Source organism: Hemibagrus wyckioides, linkage group LG04 (genome assembly GCF_019097595.1).
Source record: "Hemibagrus wyckioides isolate EC202008001 linkage group LG04, SWU_Hwy_1.0, whole genome shotgun sequence".
NCBI classification, from domain to species: domain Eukaryota; kingdom Metazoa; phylum Chordata; class Actinopteri; order Siluriformes; family Bagridae; genus Hemibagrus; species Hemibagrus wyckioides.
Window position 1 is genome coordinate 31,018,905 of NC_080713.1, and position 22,943 is coordinate 31,041,847.

The 22,943-nt window shown below is 39.3% G+C and overlaps 1 protein-coding gene across 7 annotated transcripts in view; it reads right to left on the reverse strand.

Moving 5' to 3' along the window:
• The window catches only part of LOC131351772 (protein NLRC5-like), a 57,146-nt gene that overhangs the window by 11,377 nt on the left and 22,826 nt on the right, over positions 1 to 22,943 (reverse strand). For 3 of the 7 annotated variants that reach the window (XM_058387345.1, XM_058387344.1, XM_058387346.1), the window contains 23 exons: positions 22,262 to 22,369; positions 14,888 to 14,998; positions 14,281 to 14,388; positions 13,964 to 14,041; positions 13,799 to 13,877; positions 13,135 to 13,327; positions 11,257 to 13,027; positions 10,882 to 11,055; positions 10,396 to 10,557; positions 10,058 to 10,231; positions 9,800 to 9,973; positions 9,449 to 9,616; positions 9,028 to 9,201; positions 7,137 to 7,310; positions 5,920 to 6,087; positions 5,495 to 5,668; positions 5,050 to 5,223; positions 4,715 to 4,888; positions 4,429 to 4,602; positions 4,027 to 4,200; positions 3,597 to 3,764; positions 470 to 643; positions 109 to 282 (listed from right to left, as the gene is read on the reverse strand). In XM_058387345.1, the coding sequence (XP_058243328.1) occupies positions 109 to 282; positions 470 to 643; positions 3,597 to 3,764; positions 4,027 to 4,200; positions 4,429 to 4,602; positions 4,715 to 4,888; positions 5,050 to 5,223; positions 5,495 to 5,668; positions 5,920 to 6,087; positions 7,137 to 7,310; positions 9,028 to 9,201; positions 9,449 to 9,616; positions 9,800 to 9,973; positions 10,058 to 10,231; positions 10,396 to 10,557; positions 10,882 to 11,055; positions 11,257 to 13,027; positions 13,135 to 13,327; positions 13,799 to 13,877; positions 13,964 to 14,041; positions 14,281 to 14,388; positions 14,888 to 14,998; positions 22,262 to 22,369 (5,202 nt within the window). The remainder of the gene's footprint in view (positions 1 to 108; positions 283 to 469; positions 644 to 3,596; positions 3,765 to 4,026; positions 4,201 to 4,428; positions 4,603 to 4,714; positions 4,889 to 5,049; positions 5,224 to 5,494; positions 5,669 to 5,919; positions 6,088 to 7,136; positions 7,311 to 9,027; positions 9,202 to 9,448; positions 9,617 to 9,799; positions 9,974 to 10,057; positions 10,232 to 10,395; positions 10,558 to 10,881; positions 11,056 to 11,256; positions 13,028 to 13,134; positions 13,328 to 13,798; positions 13,878 to 13,963; positions 14,042 to 14,280; positions 14,389 to 14,887; positions 14,999 to 22,261; positions 22,370 to 22,943) is intronic. The other 4 variants (XM_058387347.1, XM_058387349.1, XM_058387348.1 and 1 more) reach the window with 4 other exon arrangements.

Here is a 22,943-nt window from a genome sequence, read left to right on the forward strand (position 1 = left end):
AGAGAGAGACTGAGGAAGTTACTTTGACTAATTTCATTATGATATTTCTTTACTAAACTTAATTTACTCTGCTCTTTCTGACAATATTCATTTTATTTCTGACTTTACCCCAGTTTCAGCAGTTTGAATTGTTGATTCTTCAGCACACCACAGAGCTCCTTCATTCCTGATCCTCCCAGTTTATTCCCACTCAGCTCCAGTTCTCTCAGGTGTGAGGGGTTTAAACCCAGAGCTGATCCCAGAGCAGCACAACCTTCATTTGTCATCCTGCTGTTATTTACCCTGGATACAGAGACACAACAAGGAAGAGAAGTCTTCTGTTTAAATCTAGTTTTATGTTGTTGTAATGTAAAAAATGTATAGTTTAAAAGAAAAGTAAATTATTTCATTAATGCCATTATAGACAGTTATTCCATTCCAAAAGGAATAGACTCCAGTGTTTAAATGTAAATAAGTGATAAACACTAACTTGAGTATCTCTGGTCTGCAGTGTGAATCCTCCAGTAGAGCAGAGAGCTGCTTCACCTGGGAGTCTCCAGATATTTTCTCACTCACATTGAGTTCTCTCTGCAGTAAGGGGTTCACTCCCAGAACTCTAGAAAGTAAATCACAGCCTTCCTGTGCAGCAGAACTTTTCAACAACCTGCAGAGAAAGAAGGGAAGAAGGTTTTTTACATGGGAAAAACTCATATTTTAAATCAGGATCTGCTGCATGATCAGGGAAGAGGAAGTTACAACCTTTACTGAGAAGCTCTGGTGTGTTTAAAACCAATCATTAGTTAACTAAAATCACATGAATGTGTTCCTGTTTGTTTGGATTGTTGTCGAGTTGTAATTCTTACCATCTCCCTTGATACTACCACTAAAATAAAATACAGGAACTTGTAGAAAATCTTATAGAAATATGATGGTTCTGACTGCTAACAGATCATGACTACTTCTTCAGGCTGCCTATGGGTACCAACCATCACTCTTCACCAGCCAAGAACTGAAGGCAAGCATTCGTTAAGTTGTGTTATCTCATTTAGAGGAGAGCGCCTCTTACATTGCTCTAAAGCTCCCAGACTTACACCAGGAGGGTCAACCACAAGCGTAGTCAGGTACCACCTTACCATGTCAGCCAGAGGGTTTGGCTGTCTACCAGGGACCTTCCTTCCCTTCCTGACCTGCATGAAGCTTGCACCCTGCTTTGCACCCTCTTTTTTTTTTTTTTTTGCTTTACCCTGTAGCAGTTTGACTCAGGCTCCCTAGGGTCCTTCTAATCCACCCAAAATTTCACATCTCTAAGCTCAAACCTGTCCAAGCCAGCTCACTAGTTGTTGAGCTCTTGTTGTTGAACTAGTTGCCTGAACTCTCGCTCTGTTTTGGATTACTTGTTTGGATTTCTGACTTGGACTTTTCCACTTCGGACATTTACCCCACTCTCCCCAGTGTGGACATTGTGCTCACAGTGTGCATACGGTATTTATTCCATTTCTGCCAAATAAATTACAGCAACAGAGAGATCTGGATAATTCTAGAAACTGAGTTTCTTAAAACCAGTGTAAAATTACTTCATTACAGTACTTAAGTATTTTTTGGGAGTTTTTGTACTTTACTTGAGTTTTTATATTTCTGTCAACTTTTACTTTTACTTCACTACTTTTTTGAAACAAATTCTATACTTTTACTCCGATACATTTCTGTTCGGCAGTTTTGTTACTTACTACAAAAAAACCTGTGTCCAAATTTGCGGTAAAGTAAGTTTGTGGTTAGTGATGACTTTAGGCCATGTCCACACGGAGCTGGGGATTTTTAAAAATGGAGATTTTTCTTTGTTTGTTTTTTTAAATTCTGTCCACATGACCTATGTGTTAAAAATATCTTTGTCCACATGAAAACACAAAATGCCCTGTTATGTGCTGTGAGGAGCCTAGCCAATCAGAAGCCCTGTTATGTGCTGTCAGGAGCCTAGCCAATCAGAAGCCATGTTAAGTGCTGTGAGGAGCCTAGCCAATCAGAAGCCCTGTTAAGTGCTGTCAGGAGCCTAGCCAATCAGAAGCCCTGTTAAGTGCTGTCAGGAGCCTAGCCAATCAGAAGCCTAGACAAAACTTTATTACCAGTTCCGGTAGTTTAACAACATGTGAAAGCGATGCCCTTGACATGTGAAAATTTCACTGTAGAATGTAGAAGTCTGACCAGGTCTCATCCAAAACCGCCATCGCTGTGTGTGTTGTGGGAGTTCTGTATGCAGCAGCAGTGAGCTCCGTATTACATTCCGGCCCTCTGTTCATGACCGTAATGTGTGAGTAACTGTGTGTGTATGTGCACGCATGTAAAAGTCCAGTAAACAACGTTAACATAGTCACTAGTTTATGTAAGTCTGCTATTGCACAAGATATCTTCATAAAGATATCCTGAGCTCCCAGTGTTTGCCAGTTTCCAGTGTGACCGCTGCCCTACCCCTGGTTGGAGTCTCGCCGCTTGATGGTGCCCACTGATGCTGTGGATGGATCTGTGTGGACCAGGAGACAGCCATGGACAGAGCCACTTGGGGACTTTCACACCATCACAGATCTGCCATTACCTCTCTCAGCCCGTGACCGCAAAGAACTAGTGTTTATAATGACCTTAGAAACTACACTGACCTAATAGTTCCTCATGGGTCATTGATTTCTGTTGTAGAAAGGACATTAATCAGCTACAGTTACATTATTTACTCTTTAGTGTCACCCAAATGAGGATGGGTTCCCTTCTGAGCCTGGTTCCTCTCAAGGTTTCTTCCTTTCCATCCCAGGGAGTTTTTCCTTGCCACCGTTGCCACAGGCTTCTCATTAGGGATAAAATAGTCTAATTATAGAATTTAATAATTTATTCTTATTTCTAGTTAATTAGTTATTTTTTATTATTATTTTTCATTTTCCCCTCCCCTTTCTCTGTTTTCTTCTTTTGTAAAGCTGCTTTGAGACAATGTTCATTGTAAAAGGCGCTATACAAAATAAACTGAATTAAAAAATAACTAATTAACTAGAAATAAGAATAAATTATTAAATTCTATAATTAGACTATTTTATCCCTAATGAGCAAGCCTGTGGCGACGGTTCTACAGGTCTCTTCTTTCTTTCATACAAGTCTTATTTTTTTGGTGGTGCACTTATTGAGAAGTTTAAGAAAGAAAGCAATACAGAATAAAATTCAAAATTCTCCAAATTATTACAGACTTGCTTTTTTATTAATTTACTTCTACTTTTACTTTCCATACTTGAGTACATTCATGAAAATACTACTTAAGTACAGTTTATTTCAGATACTTTAAGACTTTTGCTCAAGTAGAATTTTAATGGTTGACTTTAACTTTTACTTTAGTCATTTTCTAACAAAATACCTGTACTTTTACTCAAGTATGGCTTTTGGGTACTGTATACAACACTGCTTAAAACTAATTTCCATGACAAAACTTTAAAGTTTAGCTCTAGAGTTCTTTTAGAGTTCAAATTTATCATTCAAACAAATGAAACTCACACATCCCTGTAGTCCATAACAGATAAAATAGATTGTCTAATATGACCATAAGATATAACATATGCCCTGATATGTATATTATAAATAATTTTCACCTCAGTGTGTCCAGTGTACAGTCTGGATCCTGTAGTAAATCAGTGAGCAGCTTCACTCCTGATGCTCCAGGGTCGTTCCCTCTGAGATCCAGCTCTATCAGGTGAGATGATTTCAGAGCTTCAGCCAGAGCAGTGTATCCTTCCTCTCTGATATTATTGTCCATTAGACTGGAAAAAAGATTCATTTGAATTTTACTTTCAGAATATTCCTGATATTTTACAAAATAAATACATATAACTTTAGAAATTAAAATGTGTGAAACTATATACAAACTGTGAACTGAATCTATTTTTATTGTTAATTCATTAACCCTAGAGTGTCACTGAATGGAGTCTGTACAGATGATGTTGTTATAATTAATAAACAGATATTTACAATAATTCACTGATTTAATGAAAACTACTTCAAAAAGAAAAGGCAATGATCTACCTGAGTGTTTCTAGGAGGCAGTGTGGATTCTGTAGTAGATTAGAGATCTGTTTTATTCCAGAGTCTCCTACTTTATTCCCGTTCAGATCCAGCTCTAAGAGATGTGAGGGATTTTCTCCCAGAGCTTTAGCCAAAGCAGCACAGCCTTCAGCTTTTATACTGCAGTTACACAGTCTATAGAGGGACAGGAGTGCAGTGAACAGAATTTATATCATTTATTACATAAGAATGTAATATTTTCATTTTTTTGTTACCAATTAAAGTCTGCAATACATGTTACACACAATTGATTTTATTGAATTACACACTTAATTTTAATTCCACAGCCATTTAAACTAGTATATAAAAATATTTTGGCTGTTTTATAAATGTAGACTTAGACTTAATCATTTCAGCTGTTACTTCAGTATTGTGAGTGCAGACTGTGGATTCTTCAGTCCAGCAGAAAGCTGAGTGACCCCTGAATCCTGCAGACTGTTGTTGCTCAGGTCCAGCTCTCTCAGCCGGGAACATTCAGAGCTGAGAACTTCAGCTAGAGCTGAACTGCTTCCATCAGTTATTGAACATGTATTAAGCCTAAACATGAAATCAGAGGAACAATAAACTCACAAATTTAACACAAAAAGTATGCCATGCCAACATTTTTTAATCAGACCAAATGAAATATTCATAAGAGAAATGACCTTACCTCAGTATCTCCAGTTTACAGTGATGATGTTTCAGTCCAGCAGAAAGCTGAGTGACCCCTGGATCCTGCAGACTGTTGTTACTCAGGTCCAGCTCTCTCAGCCGGGAACATTCAGAGCTGAGAACTTCAGCTAGAGCTGAACAGCTTTCCCCCATTACATCACATGTGTTAAGCCTAAATATAAAGTCAGGAAGGGAGATAAGATCTTAGTATTTAAGAACTTTAATCACCAACATTTACTGAGTATATTTTTTCTTTTATCTGACCTAGCTCTTCACCACTCTAAGAGAAATGAAAACATTCAAATGAAATATTCATAAGAGAAATGACCTTACCTCAGTATCTCCAGTTTACAGTGATGATGTTTCAGTCCAGCAGAAAGCTGAGTGACCCCTGGATCCTGCAGACTGTTGTTACTCAGGTCCAGATCTCTCACACTACAGGACTGTAATTTCAGAGCGCTGGCTAAAGCTGAACAGCTCTCCACTGTCAGATTACATTTATTCAGCCTAAAAAAGAAATATCATGTTATCAGAGTGGTAGCTCAGTGGTTAAAGTGTAGGACTATTGAACAGAAGGTTAGTTTGAGCTGCTGCTGGGCCCTTGAGCAAGGCCCAAAAATGAGATAAATGTAAGTCACTCTGGATGAGGGCATCTGCCAAATGCCATGAATATAAATTCTGTTTTAAAATGTTGATCATTTCTACTTCTGCTTAGTAGCTTAACACTTCACAGTGATGTAACAGGACCCAGGTGTTTCTATAAATAAATAATACTTACTTTATTTTCTGAAATTTACAGTGTGAGTCTTCCAACAGAGCAGAGAGCTGCTTCACTCCTGAGTCTCCTGGTTCCTTCCTGCTCAGATCCAGCTCTTTTAGGAGTAAAGGATTTGTACTTAAAACTGAATTTAGCCAATCACAGGCCTCCTCTGCAGCAGAGCTTTTCAACAACCTGCAGAAAGATTTTTTTTTATTTGGTGTTTCCAGAATAAAAGACACAGTATGGCTGTTTTTGCCTATTTCATGATTAATACTATTAAAATTTTAATTACATTTAAATATAATCTGTTGTATGTAACACACTGAAAAAAAATATATATACACATCTCCTTTTTTTTTTTCAAAGAAACTGTGAAGGTTTTTTACATAGCATTAATTCATGTTTACTACTGAATTAATTGTGTTTGTTTATAGAGGAATCACCTCAGTGTCTTTAGTTTGAAATTTCTATTTTTTTGTACATCAATGAGCAGCTTCACTCCTGATGCTCCAGGGTCGTTCCCTCTGAGATCCAGCTCTATCAGGTGAGATGATTTCAGAGCTTCAGCCAGAGCAGTGTATCCTTCCTCTGTTATACTGCAGTCTGAAAGTCTGGACAAAACAGAGAATACAGAATAAACTGAGTGAACATCTAAGGAAGCAAATATAGAATTAAGAAGCTCTTTGGCACACTGAGAAACATTACACTTCTAAATATAATATTATATTAAAACCAATTACAAGAAATATTATTATTTTAAGATCAGATGGTCAAAACAAAGCATCTGGTGTAATGAGCATTGATGAAACAATCTGTGTAAACATTTGACATAGTTTTCTTTAGCCTACATGTAAATGAGAATTACAACAAAAAAATACAACAAAAATAAACTTCTTGTTCTTATTTTATTTTCGTTACTCTCCTTTTTTTCTTTTAATGTTTCAACATTAAAAGAAAAAAAGTAACTAATCTATGTTATCTAAACTATCTATGTTATCTATGTTATCTAAATCTATGTTATAGATTAGACTAGTTATCTAAACTAACTAATCTATGTTGTTGGCCCACGGGTTACTACTGTGATTGTGTGTCTGTCGTTTCTTGTAGTTACAGTGGGCCAATGAGGTTGCAGCCAGGTTTCCAAACATTTGGTCCCAGAACCAGAAGAGATTAGTAGTTGTGGATTACTTAACAGAAAGTTGATATAAGCTAATTGTGGAGTCCTTGTTAATACTTGTTTCCTCTCCTTGGTTGGATAGAAGCTGAGGGCTAAGCAAGTGGCCAGCTGACTCTATGGTAGTGGAGTTTCCCCCATCTATCTTGTGCTGTGGTTCACTTGTGGTGTGTATTTGTCATGCTCACTGGTGGTGTGCTGTCCAGGACATGATACATGAAAGCACTGATGGAAAGCCTTAACCATTTAAATAAAAATCTATATTAGTGACACTATCATAAATAACAATAACTGTACTTAAAAGAAGTGGAGTCTGTTACCTTTTTTTACATTATAGTTAAAAAGAATCATGGCATACAGATGTGCCTGATATACTCTTAAGAAACAGTAAATATGTGTCACTCTTTTCTTATTATCTTATCTTTTCTTATTCTTTTCTTAGCAGTGGGACTATTACACTGGTTAAATAGACTAATATTACTGTACCTTAATATCTTCAGATTACAGCTTTGATTCTTCAGTCCTTCAGATAATTGCTGGACACCTTCTTTCTGTAGTCTGTTGTTACTCAGGTCCAACTCAGTTAGAAAACAGGGATATGAACTGAGAACTTCAGCCAGAGTTATACAGCTTTCCATTGTTAGACCACAATCAGTAAGTCTAAAAAGAAAAAGGTCCCCCACTTTTTTAAGGAATTCAACCACAATGCATACAACTTCATAAAAATTCAGGCAACAAAAGTACACTGTTTTATTTCTTAATTTATGTTTCTATTGACACATACACTGCCAAAAGTATGATTTGTCTTAACAAAACATTCATTAAATGTAAATATCCTTTCTAATGTTGTAATGTCATTACAATGTTGAAGACACTAATTAGTGTGAGGATGTTAAGTGTTGTTAATTAATAAGAGCTGGTTCGAGCTGTTAGTTCATGTTCTCTTTAATAGTGAGGGGTGAGTTCAAGGGGGCAGAGTTATCTGGCAGGTTAGCAAGGGCAGCTAGCTATTTTTGTTTGGCTGTTTTGTATGGCATAGGTGGCAGCCAGAACAGCAACCCTACGGTTCTTGAATAAAGGCATAAAATGATAAAAGTTCTGTCCGGTTATATTAGTATTGAATGCTACATTTGGTGTCAGAAGTGACGGACTTCAACACAAGAACGGAGCATTTCCCGCTGAGATGGATTATAGCATGAGGGCGAAAGTGAAACAAGAAATACCGGAGAAGAGCATTTAAGTAAAAAGCGAGTGTTTGTGGATGTACGTCCAGGCGACAAATCCACTCTGGGCATTGAGAGAGGCAGGCAAAAACAGTGAGGGTATCATGTTACAAGCTGTGGAAGCTGGCTTCGCGCCCCTTGTCGCTTCACTCAGTAAATTTGTGCTTCAATAAAATGGAGCAGAAATGACAGTGCATATGCTGGCTTTTGTGCCGCACTCTCGCTATGACGTGGTGACACAGGATGTAAACAATCATGGCGGCCCCCAGTCCCCCAGTGTATACACCAGAGATTCAGACATTTGTGCTATTAAAATGTTTCTCTGGTAAAACAGATTAGGATGCGTTCTGACAAGATTGGGACTCGGCTTGCAGCTGTGAGAGACATTTGATCCAAAAACTGTGCTGGCTTAAGGGAGCAACAAAAGGTGTGCTTGTGGGACGCCCTTTAGGACTTCAAAAACATTTTTGCTCTAAATTAGAATGAGGTGGGACTAAACCATTTAGTGCAGCATGTTATTGACACAGGAGATGCCAATCCGATAAAAGTAAGACCACGCCGTCTTCCCCTGGCCCGTCACACAGTGGTGGAAAGGAATTGGAGAATATGCTACGGGCAGGGATAGTTGAGCCTTCAGAGAGCCCATGGGTTTCGGCAGTTATCATGGTACCATTGAAAAATAGTTCCAGATGGTGGTTCTTCATAGTCAGCTCAATAAAGTTACAAAGAAGGATTCATATCCCCTTCCCAGAGTGGATGAGTCCATTGACTTAGTGGCTGGTTTGTCCTGGTTTTCAACCCTAGATTTGATGAGCAGTTACTGGCAAGTGTCTCACGAATCTGCTCCAAAAACTTCCGCACAAATGGGGGCCTCTGACAGTTCAAGGTCCTTCCTTTCGGACACTGCAACTCAAGAGAAAGTTCTCCTGGGTTTACCAGATAAGTCTGACAAGGACAATGTGTAAATCACCAACAAGTCACTGACAGTTCTGCCCCTTCTTTACCCAAGAATCAAGTACATATGGCCTCACACAGTAAAATCTGTAGTGTAGATTTAACTCTCTCAGGATTCATTTTATACAACTGTACAAAATATTACTTAGTATATTTAAATAAATGACAATCTTATAATAATAAAAATTTAATGTACACACATCAGTGTCTCAGCTCTGCAGTGTGGATCCTTCAGTAGAGCAGAGAGCTGCTTCACTCCTGAGTCTCCTTTTATTTTTCCACTCAGATCCAGTTCTCTCTGCAGTAAGGGGTTTTTACCCAGAACCTCAGTCAGAGAATCACAGGCTTCCACTGCTTTGTGACATTTCAAAAGCCTGGGAAAAATGTGGACTCCAATCAAAATCAACAGCATTATCTAGCATTGTGAACTAATTGAAGTCATACATTTTTAAAAAATATTTTTATCTTTCAAAAAAAAATTTGACTATATCAGTAGTTCAAATCAATAGAGACATATATCATTATACAATCTGTTTGTTAGAATAACAAAATGTTAGGGACCTGAATTAAGAAAAAACAACACATGTTTTTTATACATACTTATTTATAGAATTTCCTCACCTCAGTGTGTTCAGTGTACAGTCTGGATCCTGTAGTAAATCAGTGAGCAGCTTCACTCCTGATGCTCCAGGGTCGTTCCCTCTGAGATCCAGCTCTATCAGGTGAGATGATTTCAGAGCTTCAGCCAGAGCAGTGTATCCTTCCTCTGTTATACTGCAGTCTGAAAGTCTTTAAAGATATACAGAATATTTGGCTGCATTATTATAATTGTCTGATAAACATTTATACAATATAATATGCCTATAATACCAAGACCATTTAAGACTTGTATATTCAAGATGTAAGGCATTTGTTTGCATTTCCCATGTACAAATCAGGAGCTCTTGCTAAAGAGCAGAAGCAGAAGCTCACCTCAGTATCTGCAGGTTACAGGACTGATGTTGCAGCAGTGCACAAAGCTTCTGCACTCCAGAGTTTCCAAATTTATTCTCACTCAGATCCATCTCTCTTATGTGTGCAGGATTTGAATGAAAAGATGAAGTCAAAGCAGAACAACCACCTTCTCTAATACTACAGTCCTTTAGCCTAAGGGAAGATGCCAAATTTTAGTTTAATCATAATAAACATGGCTGCAAGCAGCAATTTATAAAATAGAATTATAATACATACATCAGTGTCTCAGGTCTGCAGTGTGAATCCTTCAGTAGAGCAGAGAGCTGCTTCACTCCTGAGTCTCCTTTTATTTTTCCACTCAGATCCAGTTCTCTCTGCAGTAAGGGGTTTGTATTTAGAACAACTGTCAGATGTTTACAGGCTTCCTCTGCTTCAGGACTTTTCAACAGTCTGTAAGAAAAGACAACATTTTTAAAACTTAACAGTTTTATATTAAGTATGGCTTGTTGTAGTATTTTGGTTTAATCAAAGAGCAATAGAAACACATTACGTAAGCTTTTTTTGGAAAATGTATTAATAAAATTTCTTTGCAATATTTGTGATAATTTCCTCACCTCAGTGTCTTTAACTTTTGATCCTGTAGTAAATCAGTGAGCAGCTTCACTCCTGATGCTCCAGGGTCGTTCCCTCTGAGATCCAGCTCTATCAGGTGAGATGATTTCAGAGCTTCAGCCAGAGCAGTGTATCCTTCCTCTGTTATACTGCAGTCTGAAAGACTAAGAGGTCAAAAACCATTGTTGCTTAATTATGAAGGAGATTACACCATGAAATCTAATCTTTTCTTTTTGACAGGATTCACACTGTGATTTTTTTTCATCAGTTGATGTACTGCATACAGCATCGTTACTGCTTTTTAGATCATCATTATTTCAGTATTTGATTTGTATTATGAATTAATATAGTTTTCTCGATCATTTGTACATATAAGTTGTATTTAACCATTAACCTGAAATCCTTTTCCAAACACTTCATTCACTATTCACTTGGAGATACAAACAACTTTTTTGGTAAAATCCTCTTAACAGAAAAGATGAACTGACCTGAGTGTCTCCAGTTTACAGTTTGGACTCTTCAGTCCAGCACAAAGCAGCTTCACTCCTGAGTCCTCCAGAGGATTACTGCTCAGATCCACCTCAGTCAGCTTGGAGGATTCTGAGCTGAGAACTGTGTGTAAAATCGAGCAGCTTCTCTCTGTCAGGTTACACTCACTGAGACTGAAAGGAGATTTTCACATTGAATAAAGTCATCTGTCTTTAGTTGCACCACTCTATACCTAACTTATCAGTAGCTTATGTTCATGTCAAGTTATGAGTCAGGTTCACTGTGTTTATGGCAAATTAGTGTACCATCAATGTACCTAAGGCCAAGCTTTAGGGGGTCAAAACAAGCTGAATGGAGAAACAGGGTTTACTTACAGAGCTTTTGTGGCTTCTTGGACAACTGCTTGTAGTCTCTTAAAGCATTCATCTGACTTTATGAACTTCTGTAGCTCAAACACTTCCAGATCCTCCTCTGAGGTCAGCAACACAAAGACCAGAGCAGACCAGTGAGCAGGTGAGAGTTCAGCTTCAGAGAGAGGACCTGAGCTCAGACGGTTTTGGATCTCTTTCACTAGAGTATCATCATTTAACTCTTTCAGACAGTAGAACAGATTGATTGATCTCTCTGGAGATATATTTTCATCAAGTTTGGACTTGATGTGGAGAACTATATCCTTTCTGCAGTCAGAGCTGCTTCCTGTGTGTGTCAGTAGACCTCGAATGAGCTTCTGATTAGACTCCACTGAGAGGCCCAGAAGGAAGCGGAGGAAAAGATCCAAGTGTCCATTGTCACACTGTAAGGCTTTGTCCACTGTAACCTTTAGTAAATCAATAACTTGTGTTTCTTTTATCTCTTCTGATTGTTCAAAAACATTCTTGTTTTCATTTCGGACACATGTATATGTAAACAAAGCAGCAATGAACTCCTGAATGCTGAGATGCACAAAGCTGAAAACTGTGCCTAGAAATCTGCCAGTCTCCTGAGTGCACACTCCTGAGTACACTGCTATCTTATTAGAATCAATTTCACAGGCTTCTAGATCTTCTGCATAGAAAATCAGGTTGTTTTTTTCCAGGTGACTAAAGGCAAGCTTTCCCAATGAAAGAATTCCCTCTTTATCCCATCGAGTGTCTGAGGCATTATTTCTATTGTATTTCTTGTCCCCCTGTACGGTCTGAAAGATCAGAAAACATGTGTACATCTCCGTCAGAGTCTGTGGAATGTCTTCACTGTCTGATCTTCCCAAAATCCTCTCAAGTACAGTGGCTGAAATCCAGCAGAAGACTGGAATATGACACATGATGAAGAGGCTTCTTGATCCTTTAATATGATCAATGATTCTGTTGGCCAGACTCTCATCACTGATTTTCTTCCTGAAGTACTCCACCTTTTGTACATCATTGAAGCCACGCACCTCTGTGACCCGGTCCACATGTTCAGCAGGGATCTTAGCAGCTGCTGCTGGTCGAGTGGTTATCCAGATGAGAGCAGATGGAAGCAGATTTCCTTCAATGAGGTTTGTCATTATAGTGTCCAGTGAGGCTGGCATTGATGCATCAGTCAGCTTCTCATTTTCATGGAATGTTAGAGGAAGTCGACACTCATCCAGGCCATCAAAGATGAACATGACTTTATACCTGTCTGTGAATCTCATTCCTTTTGTTTCTGGAAAAAATTGATAGATGACGTCCCTCAAGCTGCATTTTTCTTTTTCTTTCAGGTTCAGTTCTCTGAAAGGAAGTGGAAATATGAACTTGATGTCCTGATATTCTTTCCCTTCAGCCCAGTCTAGAACAAACTTCTGCACACAGATGGATTTTCCGATACCAGCGACCCCCTGTGTCACCACACTTCTGATGGGTTTTTCTTCTCCAGGTGATGGTTCAAATATGTTCTTGCATTCAATTTGCTGTTCTTGCTCCAATTGAGTTTCTTCAACTTTCACACTAGTTTTTTGCTTTTCAATTTGTCTCACTTCATGTTGTTCTTTTATTTGTCCACTTTCACCTGCAGTGATGTACAGATCTGTGTAGATCTTGTTGAGAATGTTGGACTCGCCTTGCTTTGCAATTCCTTCACATACATGATTGTTTTTCTTACACAGTTTTAATTTGAGTGCACGCTGCTGAACTTCTATTAAGGCATCTTATTATATAATCATGAAAAACACAACAAAAATATACAACAATTAAATCAATGAATATGTTCTGTATTAGTATACATCATGCGCATGTCTTCTGTTGATCTCTTACCTTGGAGTGCATCAGCGAGGTCATTGTGTTCCATCAACTTCAGAAAGTACAATGCCATATCAAGAGCTGCTTCTTTAACACTCCACAGATCATCCCTCACATCTTGGTAATATTTTGTGTTTTCTTTTCTTAGAAACTTCTTAAACATCTCCAGCTCATGTTTTATAAATACAATCATTTTATTTTCTAGATCCTTCACAAAACAGAGAGAAAATTAAATGTAGAACCATTTATGTTAAACATCAACAATTTGTTTGTCATCCAAAATTATAATATTTTCTTTAATTCTTTATGAGTGAAAAAAGTTGTAAATACAGCAGGCAGGTACATCTAGACAGAGATGCTGATGTCTTACTTTCAATGGAAATCACTTTTATCTTCACTTGGGCTACTTCCAATAACTGAGGTGCCATTTAAATACATTAGGATTAATTTGTTTTTAATCCATTTTAGAGACTTTACAGCTTAGCAAACCTCATGGTCTGTTCTGCACATTTAGGACTATTTTATCAGTCCATACTGCTATTCTGTTCTAGATTTCATTATTAAACTAGGCCTTAAAGTGACAACGTTTTTTTTTTTTTGACTGATCATCTAAAACATATATCACCAGTGGTTTCTGAAAGGTTATGATGAAATCATAGAAGCATGTTTTAAGTCTCACATTGAAGATGTTGTAGAGAAAGTCTGTCTTCTTCTTTTCTAATTTGAGTTTCAGAGGAGCCTCAGTGACAGAATGATCACTGCATTGAAAATAAATGATTTTTAATTAGCAGATTAATATTTAGACTAATAAAGAGCAGAATTCAAAGAGAAAAAATAGTTATACCTTTCAATAAATTGTCCCCCTGTTGTTTTGTCAGTGCTGGGTGTTTGCTTGAGCTGTCTAGCTGGGGAGGAATTTTGTCTAAAAGAATAGCAAGAGACCAATATTGAAATAAGCTTTAATGTACTTTAATGTATTCTTGTGCTATTACAAAATAAACACTGCACTGTCTTTCTTGCAGATTGGGACAATGTCATAAGCAGATACTGATCCTATTAACTGACTAAATCATTAAATCCTTTACCAATTCCAATTTGGCAAACTTTCTGAAGATGCATCTGAAGACTAGATGATTGTGAGCAAGAGGAAGGCAACAGTACCTTTCCTGAGATTCTCTTCCCTCTTTAAAGTTGATAGAGAGTGGCTTTGATTGGTCACTCTTCAAGGAAAGGCATCCAGATACAGAAGATTTTGGCCTATTCTCTGATCTGTGAAACAGTATAGAAAAATGTGATTTAGCTTTTAACGTTACAATCATACTTCAGGACATCTTCTGAATCCTTCATGTACACTGGAATTCCCCTTATCAACACAAAGTGTTAGTAAAATTCTATGTTTCTATGATTATAAATTTAAATGTGATTATGCTTTTTGTGTACATTGCATCTTTCTGTGAAGGTGCTTTATTTCTGTTTACACTGTATATTTTTTACATTTATTACCTGTCTATTTCAGATCACCTTTGACCTCTGCTGTGGATTATCTGTGGCTTGTCATTTTGAACTGCATTACAGTTTTTTTATGTATTCTAGTGCTATTTCAAGAATAAACACTGCACTCTGTCTTTCTTGCAGACTGGGACAATGTATTGAGCAGATACTGATCCTATTAATTGACCAAACTAATAATAACTAAACCAATTTGGGAAACTTTCTGAAGATGCATCTGAAAATGAGATTATGATGAGCAAGAGGAAGACAACAGTACCTTTCCTGAGATTCTCTCCCCCCTTTGAAGTTTATAGAGAGTGGTTTTGATTGGTCACTCTTCAAGGACACACATCTGGATTCAGGAGAATTTGGCCTTTCCTCAGTTCTACTAGAACAGAGAAACCAAATATATTCTAAAGCAATCTACTTAATACATTCTAGTTATTTACTGTAACGTCATTACATGCTATATCCTCATCAAACCGCCAGAGGGAACCCTTGCCCGACTTTTCCCTGGCTCTGACTACACAACCAGCAACAGGACAAAGATCTCACTCAATGGTCGCCCTACTGTTTAAGCCACTGTATGCAAAAGCAGATCTCCACCCCTGTCTCACTACCTCCATAGAAAGCCCTGTCTCCTAAAAACCAGCAATGGTCCCTGCAGTACACCAAGACTTAAGAAATTTTCAGCAGAGAAAAAACTACTGCAGTACATCCTCAGAGCCCAAAGAACTGTGCAATTGACCCAGTACTTAATGCTATGCCCCCCAAGTGTAGAGTTTACTTTTCATCCATTCCTGAAAGCAAGGCCATGGATGATTATATTGAAGAAGCCCTAGCAATTGGATATATACGGCCATCTACCTCTCCTGCAGCTGCTGGTTTCTTTTTTGTGAATAAGAAGGATGGCTGTCTCCGACCTTGCATAGATTATCAGGATCTGAATGTTATCACAGTCTGTTACCCATTTCCCTTTCCACTGGTCCCAGTAGCACTAGAACAGCTTCGCAAAGCACGTCTCTTCACCAAATCGGACTTTATAGTTGCTTTTAACCCCATACGCACCAAGGAGGGAGACAAATGGAAAACGGGCTTTCACACCACCTGGGGGCACTACAAGTACATAGTGATGCCATACGTCAGTCTTTCATCAACAAAATTTTCAAGGACATGCTCAACCACTATGTGATCACTTACATTGACTGGTTTACTCATTGACTGATTGCCACCATGGAAGAACACACTCTTAATGTATGTACTTGTTCCTCTCACGCCTTGCACAACACCAACTATATGTCAAAGTGGAAAAGTGTGAATTCCACAGAGATACTATCACATTTCTCAGCTATGTCATCCCACAAGGTAGAGTGGAGATGGGTCAAAGTAAGGTCAAAGGTAGAAATTTCTACTGCCATTTCATTAGGTACTACAGTTTAGTAGCCGCACCCATCATCTTACTTCTGTGGTGCAGCCCAAAGAAAATCCATTGAACCAAAGTTTCTGTAGCAGCATTCAACAGACAAACAAGCTTTACCACAACACCCCGACCCCAATTTACCATTTGTAGTAGAAGTGTTGCTTTCTAAGCGCCATGGCAAACCCATGAAAACTTTACTCCTGTGCATTCTACTCCTGGAAATTAACACCTGCAGAGGCAATCTATGATGTTGGGCAACAGTCATCCATAAAAGGAACTCTGGAGGAATAGTGACATTGGCTGGAGGGGGCCTGGCATACATTTCAAGTCATCATGGACGACATGATGTATTCTTTATGTCTTGAATACATAAAGCATGCCAAACCACCAGGCCATACTAAGTGGGCTTTGTTCTTCACTCAATTCCATTTCACAGTGACTTATCAACCTAGTGTAAAAAATAGTAAGGCTGAAGCCCTCTCTAGCTGTCATGATCCAATATACCAACCCACAGGTCCAGAACCCATCTTACCACTGTCCATTCTGCTTGCCCCGATCCAGTGGAACTTAATGGAAGGATTACATCAAGCGCAACAGTCTGAATCTCCACCACCTATCTGCCTCTTGATAAGCAATATGTTCCCACCAGGTTATATCAGCAGGTGATTCAGTGGACCTACACAGTGCCCAGCTCAGGCCACCCTGGTATACGCCGAACCATAAACCTGGTCTAAAATGCCTTCTGGTGGCCTTCGCTTACCAAAAACATGGAAATACCTGTCAAAGTCTGCCAAGCTGGTCCCCAAGCCAAAACTAGCCACTAATTCCCAGTGGGACTTTTATAGCCACTGCCATGGTCTCACCCTTACAGTTGACTTCATCACCAATCTACCCAGTTCTAGTGGTTACACCACCATTCTGGCAGTTACCAATTGGTTCTCCAAGGCGTGTTGTCTGATATCCCTGAAGAAACTGCCCACCGCCATGGAAACCTCCAAAGCTTTATTCCACCAAGTGTTCAGAGTGTATGGCATCCCAGAGGACATAGTATCTGACAGGGGAACACAGTTCATCTCCCAAGTCTGGAAGTCATTCTGCCACCACCTCTGTAACAATGTCAGCCTTACATTGAGCTATCACCCCCAAGCTAATGGGCAAGTGGAGAGGCTCAACAAAGAAATTGGCCATTACCTCAGAACATATTTGCAACAGAGAGCAGCATCGTAGGAATGAGTTTCTCCCATACTGTAGGCAGAGTATACCCAGAATTCATTCACCCACTCATCTACAGGCCTAATGCCATTTTAATGTGTATTTGGCTAGCAACCACCTTTGTTCCCTTGGTCTAGTGAACGCTCTCATGTTCTAGCCATCAACAACTGGATACAACAAAGCCAAGCTGTTTGGGAGAGTGCACATATGCCACCGTAGACACCCTCACCAACAATTTCAACATCTTTGGTTGAAACTTACCTGTTGCAAGTTAAGCCCAAGGTTTATTGGTCGGTTCAAGGTCACTCGACAGATTAATCTGGTCACATATCAACTACAACTCCCATCAACCTACTGTATCTCCCCTACGTTCCATGTTTCCCTACTCAAGCCAGCCCACAATGACCCCAACCAGGAACACACCATGTGAAATGTGAAAAAGGGATAATTTCCTGTCTGTCTTCTGAATATGTCTGAGAAGAATGTAGTTGTCAATCCTAGAACTGTCCTTCTGGATACTCTCCTGGTCCTGAGTGTCTGTAAAGGGGGGAGTGGCATCTGCCATATGTCAAGTCATGGCTAGCCAGCCCCAGTATATGGAGAGCAAATGGTCAAATGAATGTGATGCAGCTTTTGAAGGTTTGAAGGAGAGGCTATCAACAGCCCCGGTTTTGGGCTAACCCAACTACAGTATACTATTTCTGTTACAAACTAATGCATCAAGGAAGGGGCTTGGGACAGGTCTTGCACAAATTTAAGATGGGTCAGAACAGGTAATCACCTATGTGAGTTGGCGATTGAGTCCACCAGAAACATGCTATCCAGCATACAACTTGTTCTTGGCTTTCACTGAAAAATTTTATGACCAGCAAAACTGAATGCTACAGGCCAGCATTGTGCATCACAGCTTGCCATGTTTGATTTTGACATTGAGTATAGACAGGGAAAGTGTAATGCTAATGCTGATGCACTGTCAACAATGTCCAGACAAGAAGTCTACAAAAACTCTACAGTCCTGCCCACAGTGGATCTCCCCTGTGTAACAAGACCAGGACAGTGGAAATAGATCTGAGAGACAGCCAGCAGAGGTTAGTAAGCCAAAAGAGAATACCGTTACAGCTGAAAATGGAGAGTTGGAACAGATGCTTTCCCTGCAATAACAAAGCTAGAGATCAGGAGATGCCAAAAAGAGGACCCTGTAATGGGGGGGGGGCATACAATACAATACACAATCCCGGTTTTCAGTCACAGAAAGAGGATACATTTTATTGTGGATACAATATTTGGGCATACGGACAGTTATCAATAAGCAATAGACAATAAAGTTAAAAGTACCGGAGGGTCAGCAGTATGCTTATTAGCTGGACTGTTAGAGGGTTAAATGGACCAGTGAAAAGAACTCGCATATTTACGCATATAAAGAGACTAAAAACGGAAATAGCCTTTCTACAGGAAACACACCTATGTATTTAAGATCATACCCAACTTCGAAAAACTTGGGTTGGCCAAGTCTACCACTCCGGCTTTAACCACAGGACTAGGGGTGCAGCCATTATAATTCATAAAAAAAGTACAATTTACTGCATCTGGTATGATATCTGATCCCCAAGGATGATAAATTATTGTATCTGTCCATCTATTCAACAGACCAGTGGTCCTGGTCAGTGTGTATGCACCCAACTGGGATGATGTTAACTTTCTGTAAAAAATATTTTCCTTGTTACCAGATTTAAACACTTACCATCTTATATTTGGTGGGGATTTGAATTGTGTGATGGATACAGCTATGGATCGTTCCAGCCCTAAAACTGTACCTCTTTTAAAAATGGCTCAGATTTGTTCTGGATACATGACTCAAATTGGCTGTGTGGATCCATGGAGGTTTTTATTTCCTGATAAAAAATAATTCTTTTGCTTTTCCCATGTCCATCAGACGTACTCAAGCATAGATTATTTCTTCACTGATAAAAGGCTGTAATGAAGCACGCGAGGCTTGCGTAGTAGAATCCATTCACAGATCTTTATTCACAAAATCGACAGGCAAAAGTCGGTATCGATATGGGATATCAAAAGGGTCAAGACCCAGAAAGCAAACACACTGTAACAGAAACCAAAACACAAAACCGAACTCGTAGTCAATAAGCAAGGCAGGCAAGGATCATACACGAGGTAAACCATACAGCAATGACTCAAGGCTTGGTACGTGACACAAGGAAATGATACACATGGAACACAGGGAGCACACTGCTTAAAAGCTCTAGAGAACCGGAAATGAGTTCATGGCAGTCAATATTCGGGCGACGGCTCTCTCTGGTGTTCTGGCTCTGTGAGGGTTGTGACAAAGGCTTATCCCGGCAATAAAAATCATTGAATGCTCTGCTATAGTCGAATCAGACACACCCCCGTAATTCTAGATATTTGTTTTTTCTTATAACTACCCAATGCAACCAGCATGGAGACTAAACACAATTTTACTCTCAGATGCAAACTTCTGTCAATTCATACATCATGCAATTGACAATTTTCTACTAACTAATAAAACAGACTCTATATCACCGTCACTATTATGGGAGACATTTAAGGTTGTAATAAAGGGAGAAATTATATCGTACTCTGCCTCACGTAATAAAGAAAGAAAACAAGCACAGGAGAAACTTATCAAATCTATGCAGGAAAATGATCAGCAGTATGCTAAGGCCGCAATGGCAGAGCTATAGAGAGAAAAACTTAGTTTTTGCTCGGGCCAGGTTTTACGGACACGGTGAAAAGGCAGGTCATCTTCTTGCCCAATAGTTAAAAAGTAAATCAGCATCTCAGCTTATTCCAAAGATTAGGAAATCATCACAAGAAATTACAGTGAACCCCCATGAAATTCATTCTATTTTTCGTAAATATTATTCAGATCTGTATACTTCAGAATTTCCACATGATGAATCTTACATGTCAACATTCTTGGCTAACGTTAACGTTAGGCAAGAATCAGTATTTTGAATCTGATGCAGCTACCGAAAGCCAGTGGAGGGAGTGATGCAGTGGGGTGGTGTGTGAGAACTTGGGCAGGTTGAAAACAGTTTGCACAACTGCATTTTGGACCATTTGCAGAGGCTCCAAAATGCAGCTGCATGACCAGGCAAAGTCCCAAAGTGAGCTCCTGAAAACAATGCACACTGCATGATTTTCAAAGTGGTCAGATCTCGGTTGTTTTTACAATGCACGACTATCTGGGGAAGCATTCAGTCACTGCTGTGTTCACATTGCACGATGGATCAGCAATAGGGGATTACATACTGTGCAACAGGAAAAATCGCCAACAACTCTGTCTGGTCTGTAAACTGCATTTCACAACCGAATGTATGCGAGAAATAATAAGAAAATAACGATCACACGTGAGATCAGAGTTCTCGTGCACAACCAGGAAATGGTACCCTGCAAGAAGTTTGCAATCCAAATTGTCTGTGTAGGGAACAAATAAATAATTTTGCTGCTGCGGCTGGTCAAGCAAATGTTTTTTTTCATTTCATTGTCTACCGCTTATCCAATCTATCCTCACCTGTGCGAGGATCTCAGGCATCATCAGGCATTATCAGGCATCAAGGCAGGATACACCCTGGAATGAGTGCCAACCCTTCGCAGGGCACATGCACACACTCATTCACACACTAGAGGCAATTTAGAGACTCCAATCAGCCTAGTAGCATGTCTCTAGACTGTGGGAGGAAACCAGAACACCTGGAGGAAACCCACCAAGCACAGGGAGAACATGCAAACTCCACACACAGTGAGCGCGAGTGAGGTGTGAGGCGAATGTGCTAACCACCGTGCCGCCCTTAAGCAAATGTTCCTGCTTTATTTATGTTTAAAATATAACTACATTTTTTTATGACTAAAAATTAGGGCTAAAATCGAGCAGCAGCAGATGGACGGTGTGGCTCAAGTGCTCTGGGTTGAGGGGTTCAAGCCCCAGCACTGCCAAGTTGCCACTGCTGGACCCTTGAGCAAGGCCCTTAATCCTCTCTGCTCCAGGGTCGCTGTATCATAGCTGACCCTGCGCTCTGACCCCAACCTCCAAGGATGTGATATGTGAAGAAAGAATTTCACTGTGCTGTAATGTATATGTGACAAATAAAGGCTATTTCTTTTTCTTGTTTTCTTTTTCTTCTTTCAGTGTGAACTTGGCATAACTCAACCTGCAACCCCCATGACCCAAGCTGATGCATTGCATCATTATACACAGAACTCAATCCACATGGCACAGGTGTTTGACTGGAGAAAACTGGCAAGCATGAACAAAGCTTACAAAGTGGAAACCACTTGAAATGCAAGCAGTCAGCTCCCTCGAGAGCTGACCGTGTGGGGCCATGGATGCATACACCTTTTAAATACATAGTCTTTACATATGTTCTTTTGCCCTATTCTGAGACCAAGAAAACAGACAATCAACACCAACATGCACAAGCTGCTTTCGGAAGACAAAGCTGGAGGCTTCCAAATTTATTTGGAAAATCAAAATATCAGGACATTGTTAGGTGCCACTTCTTCTGTCCTTGAGCTCCCTCATGTTGGATGATGCTCCTGCATCTAATCTGTAGGCATACCTGTAGATGATTAAAGGTATAGCTTTTGCACATGGATGATCTAACGGGTTGGATAAGTGTTCTGTTTCCACAGTTGTCCCCAGTCCTGTGCTAGCAACTAGCTTGCCTGGGAGTCAAGTAGGACAGCTTTTCAGACAACATGGAAATTACTACTGGATACACTGAATTCACCTCTAATTCACAGCTCTTGCTTTACTGCTCCATCTATGTCAGTATAGATGCTTTTTTTTCTGGTTACCATCAACAACAAAAAAATCTTGTTCAATGTCCAAACTAGCCAAGATACAATTAGTAGTAGAATCACTTATTACAAAGCACATCTTCCCAACTTCACAATTAGGTTAGCAATTCTATTGTGTTAATTTGTTTATAAAGTTGTGTCTGAAGATGATATTATGATGAACATTGAGGAAGACAACAATACCTTTCCTGAGAGCCTGTTTCATCTTTAAAGTTGATAGAGAGTGGCTTAGACTGGTCACTCTTAAAGGACACATGGCTGGGTAAAGGAGAATTTGGTCTTTCTTCAGTTCTAAAGATTAGAAAGAAGTATGATTGTGCAATTGTACGTAATAAACCATACTCATACACACAAAAGAAAGAATGATTGTTGGATTCAGGAAGAGCTGCAATGATAATTCTCATTCACAAAACAGTATTATGATGGATACAATAGTGTGGACAATCTTAATAAACCACTAAATGCACTTGCAATCTAACACACCTATTACATTCTCATTTATTGGTATATCATCAGCTTTCTGTGTTTATTTTGTCTGTTGCAATGTATTGTTATTGTCTGCTACGACAACGACAGGTCAGGCAGATTTAGAAAATTAACCAAGAGTGCACACTAGGTTATCAACCTAACCTGTGAAACCCATATTAAACTAAATTCCATATGATATGGAACAGGTTTGGAAATTGTCCTACAAGTGAATAAAACAGGCTGGGCAAAGGCAAAAGCCACAAGGCAGTTGATAGAAGGGTAGTGATCTTGTGTTATCAGCCAAGAGTGCTGAGTGCTGAGAGTGTTGTTCCTATCCTAAAACTACAAATATTAAACTGCACTTCTGAGCTATGCCAGGGTGATGACCCTGTAATTT